We start from the raw sequence: 12,524 nt of genomic DNA on the forward strand, positions 1-12,524 counted from the left end.
AGATGGTGGTCAGAGTTGTACAACAATGTGAATGTACTTAATGCCACTGAACTGTATACTTCAGAATGGTTAAAATGGTAAATTTTATGTATATTTTACCATATTTTTTTAAATTATGGAGGAAAGAAAACAAAGGTTACATATAATTATTCCATCTGTATGACTTTTTTTTTTTTTTTTTTGGAGGTACGCAGGCCTCTCACTGTTGTGGCCTCTCCCGTTGTGGAGCACAGGCTCCGGACGCGCAGGCTCAGTGGTCATGGCCCACGGGCCCAGCCGCTCCGTGGCATGTGGGGTCCTCCCGGACCGGGGCACGAACCCGCGTCCCCTGCATCAGCAGGCGGACTCTCAACCACTGCGCCACCAGGGAAGCCCTGTATGACATTTTTAAAGAGATGAAAAGTTGCCAGGGATTAGGAGTGGCTAAAAGAGGCCACATGAGGGATGAGGAAGGATTTTTTGGATTCTGTGTCCAGTACTGTGGTAGTAGTTACTCAAATATATGCAGGAGTTAAAATTTATAGAACTGTACACCCCCAAAAAGGTTACTTTTACTGCCTTTCAATTCAAAAAATATAATTAAATATATATATATAAGCCTGTAACAACATAATTAGCTGTTAGGACCCATGGTGGTGGGGGGATGTGGAGGTCTGGGTCTATCCCTCAGTACCAAAAGTGAGAATGGTTTTTATTTTGTTTCAGGGAAACGTGAAGAAATAAAGTATGCCTTGTCATTTATAGTATCTTTTTTTTTTTTTTTTTGTGCGGTACGCGGGCCTCTCACTGCTTTGTCCTCTCCTGTTGCGGAGCACAGGCTCCAAACATGCAGGCTCAGCGGCCATGGCTCACGGGCCCAGCCGCTCTGTGGCATGTGGGATTTTCCCGGACCAGGGCCCGAACCCATGTCCCCTGCATCAGCAGGCGGACTCTCGACCACTGCGCTACCAGGGAAGCCCCATTTATAGCATTTTAAAGGACTGGTTTTATAGTTTAAAATGCTAAACTAAAACTAGTTTGTTTTTTTTTTTATCAACAGGTGATAACATGCACATAATAATATTTGAGAAATACTGAATAGCATAAATAAGAATATAAACGTTATTTTAAAATTGCAATTGGTAACATTTTAGTGCTTTTCATTACTGCTCTTTCTCTATGCATGTATTTGTGTGTGTGTGTAGCAGAGCAGAAACCTTATTCAGAAACCTTGATGAAGGAATGGAAAAGGGAAGCCTCGAGCCCTAAAAACACCTTCTGGGGCTTCCCTGGTGGCACAGTGGTTGAGAATCCGCCTGCCGATGCAGGGGACACAGATCCGTGCCCCGGTCTGGGAAGATCCCACATGCCGCGGAGCGGCTGGGCCCATGAGCCATGGCCTGTGAGCCTGCGCATCCGGAGCCTGTGCTCCGCAACGGGAGAGGCCACAACAGTGAGAGGCCCGCGTACCGCAAAAAAAAAAAAAAAAAAAAACACCTTCTCCCTGAGGGGAGGGGAGTAAATGAATTTTAAGGGGTAGGAGGCAGGCATATCATCAGGGCTCTAGGAAAGGGGAGGAGATTTCCAAGGCACTATGCATTTATTTTTTATGTAATTGCTGTCATATATTGACTTTTCTATTCTCTTTTCCTTAAATACTGTATCTTGAATATTCTCCGAAATCATTAAAATTCTTACAAAGTATTATTTTCATAGCTGTATTGTGGATATATCTTAATTTATTCAATTTTACTCTTTTTCTTGGGCATTTAGATTGTTTGCAGTATCACTCATTATTATAACCATGATTCCTATGAACATAAATTCACATAAATTCTCATGTGCACAGAATACAGTCTATGTGTAAATGTACAGCTCTATTGAAAAGTCTGAATTTAATGGAGTACAAACATGAAATAGTCTTCTCCATCCCCTGATTCCAAGTGTGCCATGTACAATTTTTCTTCTCTGTTATGCACAGGCATGTTAGGTGACAGGCATAACTCTAGTGGCTCTCAGTAATTAAAAGTGCAGTGAGGTTCAGTTCAAAACTGTGATCTGCTGTCCAGAGATTTTCCTTGTTCAGTTTGGAACCAGGCTTTTATAGCTCGTGATCTGAAGCAGGGAGGGCTTAGTAAAATTTCACTCACACCTTCTCCCACTCTAGACTGTAGAGTGCTGCAGTGACTTGATTCAGTTCTAAATACTGAATCCCTACTCCTACTGAATACTGAATTCCTACTCCCTACCCCCTGTTCCAGGCCTAACTCTTCTGTGGTAGAGGCTTAACAAAGGGAATAAGGGAGAAGAGACAACTGCCCCGTCTTATCTGCCTGTATTTGTTGTCCCTACTTTGGTTGTTGCCACTTCTCTGGCCAGTGACCAGCTCTTACTTATTTGATGTCCTTCAAGCATGTGTTCAGCAAGCTAGTATCTTCTTCTGGCAGTGCCCCCAGTCTCTACACAAGAGCCTCTTGGAGCCTTGCCTCTTGGCCTGCTTCTCCTTAGCATGGTGGTTGATTATGGTGAGAACTTTTTGGCCTTAATTATTGGCATCTTTCTGTAAAATATAGGGCATGCACTACATGCCTTTTTTGCTTTCAGATTTAGGCCCTGGTCATCAGTCCTGAAGAAACTTCCAGAAAGGCCCCATGCAACATCTTGTTTCAAGTGTGTATATAAAATTTACGGCAGTTGTTGAAACAGTTGCTAAGCATTTTTCCTACTTTTATTTTAAATGGCAATGCAATTCTTAGCTTGACAAAACATTTTTTTTGCCTCATCTGCATAGTAGATGCATTATAGGATACCATGTCTATCAGCACCCAACAAAGCTTTCTGTTAAACACAACAAAACAAAAATCTTTTCTGCTTTAGCAAAAAGTAATGGTTTCCTTTGCCCATTCACTTTCTCAGACATCCTTTGGTCTATCTTCCACACCAGAGGTGTGCAAACTGTGGCCTGTGGGCCACTTCCAGCTCTCCACCTGTTTTTGTAAGTAAAGTTTTCTTGAAGCGCAGCTGTGGTCATTTGTTTATGTATTGTCTATGATGACTTTCGCACCACAACAGCAGAATTGAGTATTTGCAACGGAAACCATTAGGCCTGCAAAGCCCCCAAATATTTACTGTCTGACCATTTACAGAGAAAGTTTGCCAACTCCTGTTTGACACCCTTCCTCTAAAATTCTTTCTAAAACGTAAACCAGAAATACCATTTGTCTGCTTAAAAACATTAAGTAGCTTCTCACTGTTGACAGAATATGTTCTAAAATCTTAGCTTTACATTCAAATCTTTTTATAATTTAGTGTCAAATCACTATGTCAAGTTCAAATTCAGGATTTCCTGTTATTTTCAGTGACGCAGCTTGAAGTCTAGAGTTACAAATTGGCAGCTTACCGGCTGAGTTTGGCCCCCAGACTTGTTTTGTTTTATTGATTCAGCATTTAAAAACTAGATAATGTCACATAGAAATCCAGATTTCTGGTTGTTCTTCACCAGTCAAGAGTTCTGATAAACCGGCCTCAGAGCCCTCAGTGTAACATTCTGTTAGCACTCAATGGCTGCTGCCTCTTCCCTATGGAGCAGTGCTCTCCACCTATGCACAGCCTGTGTCCCGTGGGTCCTGTATGCATATGCACTCAAACCCAGTCCTCTTCAATCATGCATGTTACCTGCTGTGGCCACTGTAGCCATTTGAGTTTGCAACCCTGGGCTAGATATAGTGAGCTGCCTTCTGGTCACATGATCCACCTGTTCTCACATTACCTCTTGCTGCTCCATCTGCCTAGAAGATCCTCTTTGTCCTTCAGAATTCTTCATCCTTTAAGACTCAATTTAAATATAACCTTTGTGAAGCGTTCTCTGCCAAAGTCAGTCAATTCTTCCTCTCTACCCTTGTGGCACTTTGTTCATTTGATTAGAGTAGCACCTGTCATGTTGTATTTTAGTGACCAGATGGTGAGCTCCTTGATGTTAAGGTTTGTATCTTACTCATCTTTCTGTTCCTAGTCCCCAGCATGTTGCTCAGCAAAGAGTGAAGGCCAAGTAAATGTTGCTGAATTGTACGCTGTTAACATCTAAAAACTGGGAAGGTAGGAAAGGATTCATTAGGTGAAAAGAAAAATTCATATTTTTCCCACTTAAATGTAAATTCTTTCCCTTTCAGTATTTCACTTAGTTTCCTCTTTTTCTCCCCTTAGTTTATAACCAACTCATTTGTGTTTCCCAGACAACTGACACTTTAATTTTCATTAAAGATTACCAACACTTACTAGCTGTGTCCAGGGTTACAAGCTAGTAAATGGTGGAAATGGGGTTCAAAGTCACATTTCTCTGCCTTTAGAGCTCATGCACATAGCTGCTGAGCCACTCCTTATCATGTGGGTGCTTTTGAATAAGTTACAGAGTTTTCTAAGTCTCAGTTTCTAATTGTAAAAGAGGAACGATAGGGCTTCCCTGGTAGCGCAGTGGTTAAGAGTCCGCCAGCCGATGCAGGGGACGTGGGTTCGTGCCCCGGTCCGGGAGGATCCCACATGCCGTGGAGCGGCTGGGCCCGTGAGCCATGGCCGCTGAGCCTGTGCGTCCAGAGTCTGTGCTCCGCAACGCGAGAGGCCACAACAGTGAGAGGCCTGCGTACCGCAAAAAAAAAAAGGAATGATAATGGTTCCCATCTTTAGGATACTTGGGAGAAATGAATGAGAATATCTATGTAATGCTTAGAACAGAGTTTGGCTTAGAGTAAGCACCCAATAAATAGAGCTGCTCTAGTATTATTATTATTATTACTGCTGCCGCTGCCGTTGCTGCTGCTACTACTTCTACTACTACTATTACTTAATGTTGTATAGGAGATACACAGACTGTCTTGTCTTCCTTTTCTTGGTTTAGACTTTCAGGAGTCAAGGGAATTGAGTATTGGCCCACCTGCAGAAACCATTGCCAGGCTACCCTTTTTGTAACCCTAGAACATTGCACTTGGAAGGGGTTTTGGAGGTCAGGTGTTCTAACAAGTGCTTATCCAAAGCAGCAGTCCTCTCTGCAGTTCCCAGCTATAGATGATTAGTCATCTAGAGGCTGTTACAACTTTTACAGTGACAGAAGCTGGCCACTTTAGGTGGAACATATGATTGTTTAAAAACTGTGCACACATACTTTGCTTTTTCTTTTTTATTTCTGTCCTCTATAAAATGTAGAAAATTAAGTTGAATCCTTTTTCCATACTGTTGTCCTTAGTCCTTCAAAGTATTTGAGCCGAATTAAACAGCGACACTGGTGGTTCTCAAAGTGTAGCCCTTTTAACTTGAGCCCCTTTCCTCAGGAGCCTTTCTTCTCTCTTCCCCTTTCTTTTAATCAAAGAATCCTTGAAGACCCTAAAAGCATAGGCTAAAATTTTTGTGTGCCTGTGTGCATTTTTCTGGAGCAAGTTTTGATAACCAGAAAAAAGTTTAAGAATCACTGTCTTAGACACTCTCATGACTATAGTTTGTCCTGCATATGTCTGCATCTCAAAGGGACAAACAATGGTTAAGAACCACAGTTTTTTAGTTTTCTCGTAATGGTAGAGAGTGACTGAAAACAAAGGTTAGGAATTGCATAGAAAGAGGAAAATCTGAGAGTTAAAGCAAAGAGGTATAATTCAGCTGTATCGATTGAGCCACCACCCTGACATATTTGGGAAGTCTTCCATCTAGTCTGCTTAGGGAATTATTTCTGATATAATAAGAATGTTAAGCAGAAGGGAGGATTCAGTAAATCAGTCTTTTCTTAAAAACATTTATGCTACAGAACAAGGAATAACTATTTTGCCCTGTAGTGGACAATCACTTTAGCTAAACATAGGTACTGTTGTGACTATTATATATTCAAATACACACATATATACACACACAAATACAGTGCTTAATATAGTTCAATATCGCCTTCAAGGTCAACCCGTTCCACTCCCCCCGCCCCCACTTTTTTCCTGCTTTGCCAAGTCTAATGCTCTGCTATTGAGAATCTAACAGATAATATACCCTCAAAATGGTCCTCCTTACCTTTGTCAGGCCACAGAATGTTACGGTGTGGAAAGCACTACTGGTAGAACAGAGCAACTGAGATGTAGATGGAGAAGCTTGTAAATGTTGCTTTCCTGAGTTGTCTCTAGATCATTGTCGGCCCAAATAAATTTCCTATGCAAGTTTTGATAAAATGCATGCATGCATGCATACATTTTTTTTTACGTAGCTATCTTGTCATTGGTAGTCAATTGTGTAATCAAAGTTATGCCCATAAAATATATCTTTTTCATAATTTTACAAAATATCTAAAAGAAAAAGTAAAGTGAGGTATTATGGCTAAAAATATATGTTAAGATTCAGTAGAGGACATAGTACTGATAATTAGAGGTGCTAAAATTTGGACAAAAGTGTAAACTATATTTTAAAACAATTTGTATATTTTAAAACTTAATGAAACCATTGAAGGCATCTGTTTTGCATTTCTTTTTGTTCTTGTTGTTGTTTGTTTTTTTGTTTTGCATTTCTAAAGCCTATGTTGTTAGCTTATTGTAGGAATGGCAATATAAGTCTGCAGAAAGTACAGTTACAAAAATCTGAGAAGTTTAGTATATATAGTCCAACAGTATAGCTTGTAACTATCAAGGAAGATATATTGGACCTCTTGCTTTTTCTTGTATCTATTGCTCTCCCAAATCTAAGGTAGGTCTTTACAAAGGGTAAAGGAACTCCTCAGAGCTGTGTTGGTTACTTCAGTTGATAATATAAAGGAGGACATTTTGAGGGAAAGTGGAGAATTAAGAGAGGAATGAAAGGACACATGTTGATACTCTTGGTGTTTTGTTTTGTTTTCTTTTTTTTACCGTAGCAAATGTAAGGTGCCCTGTCTGTCAGTGAACTACTTACTTCAATACAACTTAAAGTCTATAAGTTCTATGGATTTAATAAGGAGAATAAGCATTGCTTGATTTTTTTCCTCTCTCCAAACTCCCACTTGTGGATTGGCATAAAGTGAAAATTCCTCCAGTAATGCCCAAACCTTCTCATTTAGGGTTTGGTACTGCATCATACCTAAGTGAATGTCAAATAAATGTTGTCTGATGATGATGAGAATAATTTGTTTCAGGAGGAATTCTCTTTCTGCTTATGTACTACATTTCTCACAATGGTCTCAAGAGTCATTGGAAAATAGAATTCTTGTTTGAACTCTTACTGTCTAATTTTTGCCAATTACACTATTATAAGTTTTATATGAATTTTAAAAACTGGATTCATTTGGCAAAGTGCAAAATCCTCTAAACATAGGAATGCAATAGAACTGATTTTAACTGGTATATTTAAGAAGAATAACATGCACTGAATTTGAATGATAAACTCAAGGACTTTCCAAAGATGTATGCTGGGTTTAGGTGTTTTATGAATAGGGCTCATTCACTATATATTTACTTACTGTAGCTTTTACTAAGTAGCAGGATAATTGTTATTGCAGAGTTAGAGTGTTAGCATAGCATCTTGAAAATGTCTCTGTGTGGGATATGTTACGTGAATGTGCGTTGTCAAGTAGTTTCATTTTGGACTTTTGAAAGCATTAACTTCTAAATATTTTCTTAGTTTCTTTTAAAAAATAAACAAATAACTTGAAGAAAAAATATCACTAATTCCTTGGTGATAGGGAAAGGGTGGGAGGAATGGTGTATTCTGCCCCAGGATATGCTGTGGGGAGATTACTTGGAATTCAAGGAATCACAAGTGGAGCAACTTTAAAACACTTTGCTATAATGTGTTCTAAAAGGTAATTAAGTCTTGACGTGTAAAGACATGTTAATCTTGTATTCTGAAAAAAGTTATGGAAGTTTTTTTCTTTCACAGTAGGGTCTCCTAATACATAATTTGCACTAGTTGAATATTTGAAAAAACTGTCTGGAACAACTACTGATACAGCTACCAAAAATTGTATTATCATCTCACTTTCACATCATTAATGTTATATATCCTTTTCTTTCAGCTGGATATGTCAAGTGACCAGATAGCTGCCAATCTGCAAGCAGTTATCAGTGAAGTCTGTAGGCAAAGACCGCTGAATTTGGGTAAGTGGTTCTCTGGGGTAGACTTCCTTGTAGCTCTGTGATACTTTAAAAATGTAAAATATTAAGAAAACAATCCAGTTAATATGCAACTGCAATAACAATAATATTTCCAGGGATTAAAGAAATACAACTTAATTCTCCAAAGGATTCCTAATGATCTTATTAAGAAGTTGTAGTTGTTTGGAGAGGAGACCTCTTTAACATTAATAAGGAATACATCGTGAAACCTTTATAAGTTCCCACATTATTTCTACCATTAAATGTAATAAAGTTTGAAAGAAAACTGTAACGGATTGCCTTAAACTTACAGTAGTGTTTAAGCAGAACCTAAAGTCATTTATGAGACAGATGATATTTTGAAGCCAGACCATTCACTTTGTCACTGGTACTAGCAGCTGGCTTTCTTAATCTTATTTATTTTAGAAAAGAAACAAGGTTTTTAATCATGCCACAGAATCACTATTTATAAATGGGGTGATTCGTGGAGAACAGTGAAACTTGATGTGGAAGCTGTGTCATAGGCTAGGAACATGTGTGGCACCCGCTGCATTACCTGCCATTCACAGTCCTTCCTCAGACAAACGTGTTCTCTTTCCACTGGTTGAAAGCAAGCAAGAGTCTGTAACCCTCAATTGACTATGCACTTAACAGGCTTACCATTATAGGAATCTGTCATGTTTCATTTTATAAACCAAGTGTATAATTAAAACACAACCTCACATTATGTTTAACCTTCTTTGGGAGTTAAACACACTGGTGAATAAATACATTTGTTAATTCTGTTGTGCTAGATATGACCATAGTACTTAGTGACTGTATGTGTATAGATTCTTCTCTTTCATGGAGAACTTTGTTTTGAGTATAGGAGCCTCTGAACCTATATCAGGAGTAAAATGATGAACAGTAAATCTCTAAAAGCAATGTAGTTATCTTCTCTTTGCCATTTTAACTGAGGGTCCCTTAACATTGTTCTTATGAAAGGCTTTTTAATTTTTAAGGAATTTTACTAAATGTTTGGTAACACAGTTAGCATTTGCGCTGACTGTTTTAAATAAATATTTAGAAACTTGCCATCAAATGTAAATATCATCACCTGTTCCCTTTACTGTTGACTTCGCAATGAAATAAATTCTAGGTGATCACCTTCTGAAAGAGAGAAATGAATTATTAGTGAATATGTGTAGTTTCATCTATAAATCTCTAATATACTATGGTACAGCTAGTTTGTCTTCTACTCTAGAAATGAAGCGATCTTCCCTTTGTTATAATTCAAAATAATAGTTCAGTAATATCAGTACTTTTCAAGTGAAAATATAACACGAGTCCTATAAAGTTTCTTGTTGTATGTTTGTATTTGCTCATTAGGTATCTAAGGAATAAAATGAAAATTGATTCTTGTCTTTGTTTTCAGGACCCTTTGTGGTACGTGCTTTCCTTCGAAGTTCAACAAGTGAAGGTTTGTTACTAAAGATCGAGTCATTATTGCCTAAAGAAGTAGAACCCAAAGAAAGTGACAAAAAAGCTGCCTAAATGTGTTGCATTGAGAAATTATTTTCAGTGGATCAAGAAACAACAGAGAAAATTAAAAACTGTTTAATTTCTAAGTTTGGTGTCTTGTTATTTCTTGATCATCATACTTGAAAGTAAATTTTAACACTGGAAAATCTTATAATACTTTCAAAACTAAGAAAATAAAATTTGCTCTGTGTCTGAACCTAACTTTTAGATCATGTTAAATTTTCTTCCTTAGTATTCAGATTCTACAATCTGGTAATTATAGCAGCAATTTCTAGCTTAATAACTTTCCCTTGAGAGTCATACCATCTGAGGGAAAAGTAACATCCTCAGTTCCCATAAGGCAGAGAATGGCAGAGTCATGAGCTACATCACAAATATGACTGTTTTCTAAAGAAAAAATATGGAAAATCTTCATTCTAATAATTCCTTAATGTCTTTTGTGATAGCATGAATATAGAAAATGATTAAGCCCTTAAAACAAGTGGATGGAAAACTTTTTTTTTCTCTTAGGAATCAATTTATAGTATTTGTATTTTTTTGTAATAACAATATTGTATATTTTATTTATTTATTTTTAAAAATATTGTATATTTTAATGGTGCTTTGTAATATACAAGGCACTGTGTATGGTGTTTTTATACACTTTATTTGATCCTGAATTCCTCTGCTTAATAGCAAGTTGTTAGTGTTTGTTGAATGAATATCCCATGAGGTAGATAAAGCAACGTAATTTATGGATGAAGAATCAGGCTACCAGTTTGCATACTGGTGTTGGTCCTTAAGTGTTTACTGGTATGTGACAAAACAAAAAAAATAAGGATAATTTTGTCATGCAGTTGCCAACTGTCCTTTCTTGGGAACGATTTCTTTTACTCTAAGGCTGTCTTCCACTTTTTTTAGGGGATGTTCAGGGCTTTTTCTTATATGAAAAAGTAGTCCTGATAAATTTGTTGGTGGGTTTTAATAGCTCTCACTTTGTAAAGAATATTTTGATGGCTCCATATAGGTCTCCCCAATTGTTTTTGAAATTTTAGTGGTCTGAGAAGTCCAAAAGACTGTGAACAACCATTGTACTCCACTAAGCCTTTTTTCCCACAGGAAAATTAAAATTTAAAGGCTGTTTACTAAAAACAACTGCAGCATTAACTACAAAACAGTAACAGCAGTTACCTTTTATTGAGTGCCTACTACTATCTTATGCTTTATATGCATTCTCTCATTTCATCCTCGCAGGAGTTTAGTAAGAAGGGCGGTACTCTCATTTTACAGTTAAGGAAATTGAAACTTGTGTGAGGTCCTATAAGTGGCAACCTAAGATTCAAACCTACATTTGTCTGATTTTGAAGCCTGTTCTCTTAACCATTAGGCTATTTTGCCTCCTTTTTATGTGTTCTAAGATAAATTAAACTATTTAACCAATTTTAAATTTTTAAAATATTGAATAATTACACTTCAGTTTCTTGGTATGTCTAGTTATGGGGTTATGGCACAGTGATGTGAAGAAAGTTGAAATAAAAAGGTTGGAGGACTGGGATGAGAAAAAAGCAGTGCAGAGTGGAGAGAAAAAGATATCTACTTGTCTCCCACATTTATGGTCTTCTGAAAGCATACTGATTGTTATTTAAAGACCCTAGTTCACAGAGTAGAAACTCTATTACTGTATTTGTGGGTTTTCTTCTGATTAATAGAGTAAGTATACTCTTATTATAGAGAACTTTAGAAACACTAATAAATATAAAAAAATAAATCACTCAGAGTCCTACTACTCAGATAACCAGTATTAATATTTTGGTGCTTCCCATTATCTTTTTCAATTGACAGAGAAAGAGAGACAGAGAAACAGAGGGAACATGTACACACATGATGTTATATAAAGTAAGCATTTCCCCATGTTTTTAAAAATCTCATATGAAAATCATTTTAATGATTGGGCAATATTTCATCCTATTGATGCTCTAATTTATGGAGTCATTTCTTAGTTTTGGGGCATTTAACTTGCTTTCAGGTCCCCCTTAACCTTATTATTTACAATGCTTTGGAGAAAGTCTTTGAGCATAATTTAGTTTCCTCTATATTTCTAGAACTGACATTCCTGAGTTAAAAGGTATGATATGGCTAAAGGTCTTAATTATGTCTTAGAAAGGTGCCTTTCTGAGCAGAACCAACCAGAACAAGGAAATATGGTTGGAAAACTTGCTCTAGGCAAGAGCATTCCAGGGTCTTATTAACTGGCCTATGAATAAATTATTCCCTAACCTTCCATTAGAGCATTTTTCCTATTGGCTAACTAGAAGTAATGTTGAATGTCCATAATGGTATATGCTTCTGGAAAAATAGTAGAATTGCACTAGATTACTCTTCACATAAACCTCTCTCTTTTGTGTTATTAATGTATTTTCTTCTTTCTGAGAAAACAGTAAATTAAAATCTTATATTTAAAAAGAGTAAAAAGTTTTAAATAATTATGGTAAATATCAATACTAGTAATTCTCAAACATTAGCCTGCATCCAAATTACCTGGAGGGCTTGCAGGCACAAATTGCTTGGCACCAGTCAGCATCAGGCCTTGAAAATTTACATTTCTAATAAGTTCCTGTTGCCAAACCGAGTTTGTGTGCCTGGTGCACAGTGAGGCCAAACAAACCAAAATGTTGGAGTTTGGAGCAGAGAAAGGTTTATTTCAAGGGCCGAACAATGAGAATGGGCTGCTGGTGCTCAAAAAGCCTGAACTCTCCCAAGGTTTTTAGGGAAGAGTTTTTATAGGCAAAATGTGGAGGGAGGACTGAAAGGTGAGTGACCTTCCCCTGATTGGTTGGTGATGAGGTAACGGGATGATGTTCCATGAAACTCAATCATTAGCCTTCGGGTTCCAACCTGTCTGGGATCCAGAGCTTGTGCTCTGACTAAAGTTACCATCCTCTACCTGGGTGGGATAGTTCC

At 37.5% G+C, this 12,524-nt stretch overlaps 1 protein-coding gene across 2 annotated transcripts in view; it reads left to right on the plus strand.

Moving 5' to 3' along the window:
• The window catches only part of MRPL1 (mitochondrial ribosomal protein L1), an 81,763-nt gene extending 72,093 nt beyond the window's left edge, over positions 1 to 9,670 (plus strand). For both annotated transcript variants that reach the window (XM_081245215.1, XM_081245214.1), the window contains exons 8-9: positions 7,985 to 8,066; positions 9,478 to 9,670. In XM_081245215.1, coding sequence (XP_081101341.1) covers positions 7,985 to 8,066; positions 9,478 to 9,596 — 201 coding nt within the window. In that variant the 3' untranslated portion in view covers positions 9,597 to 9,670. The remainder of the gene's footprint in view (positions 1 to 7,984; positions 8,067 to 9,477) is intronic.
• The last annotated feature ends 2,854 nt before the right edge of the window (positions 9,671 to 12,524 follow it).

The sequence above is a fragment of the Mesoplodon bidens genome (genome assembly GCF_964165515.1).
Source record: "Mesoplodon bidens genome assembly, chromosome: 1".
NCBI classification, from domain to species: Eukaryota; Metazoa; Chordata; class Mammalia; order Artiodactyla; family Ziphiidae; genus Mesoplodon; species Mesoplodon bidens.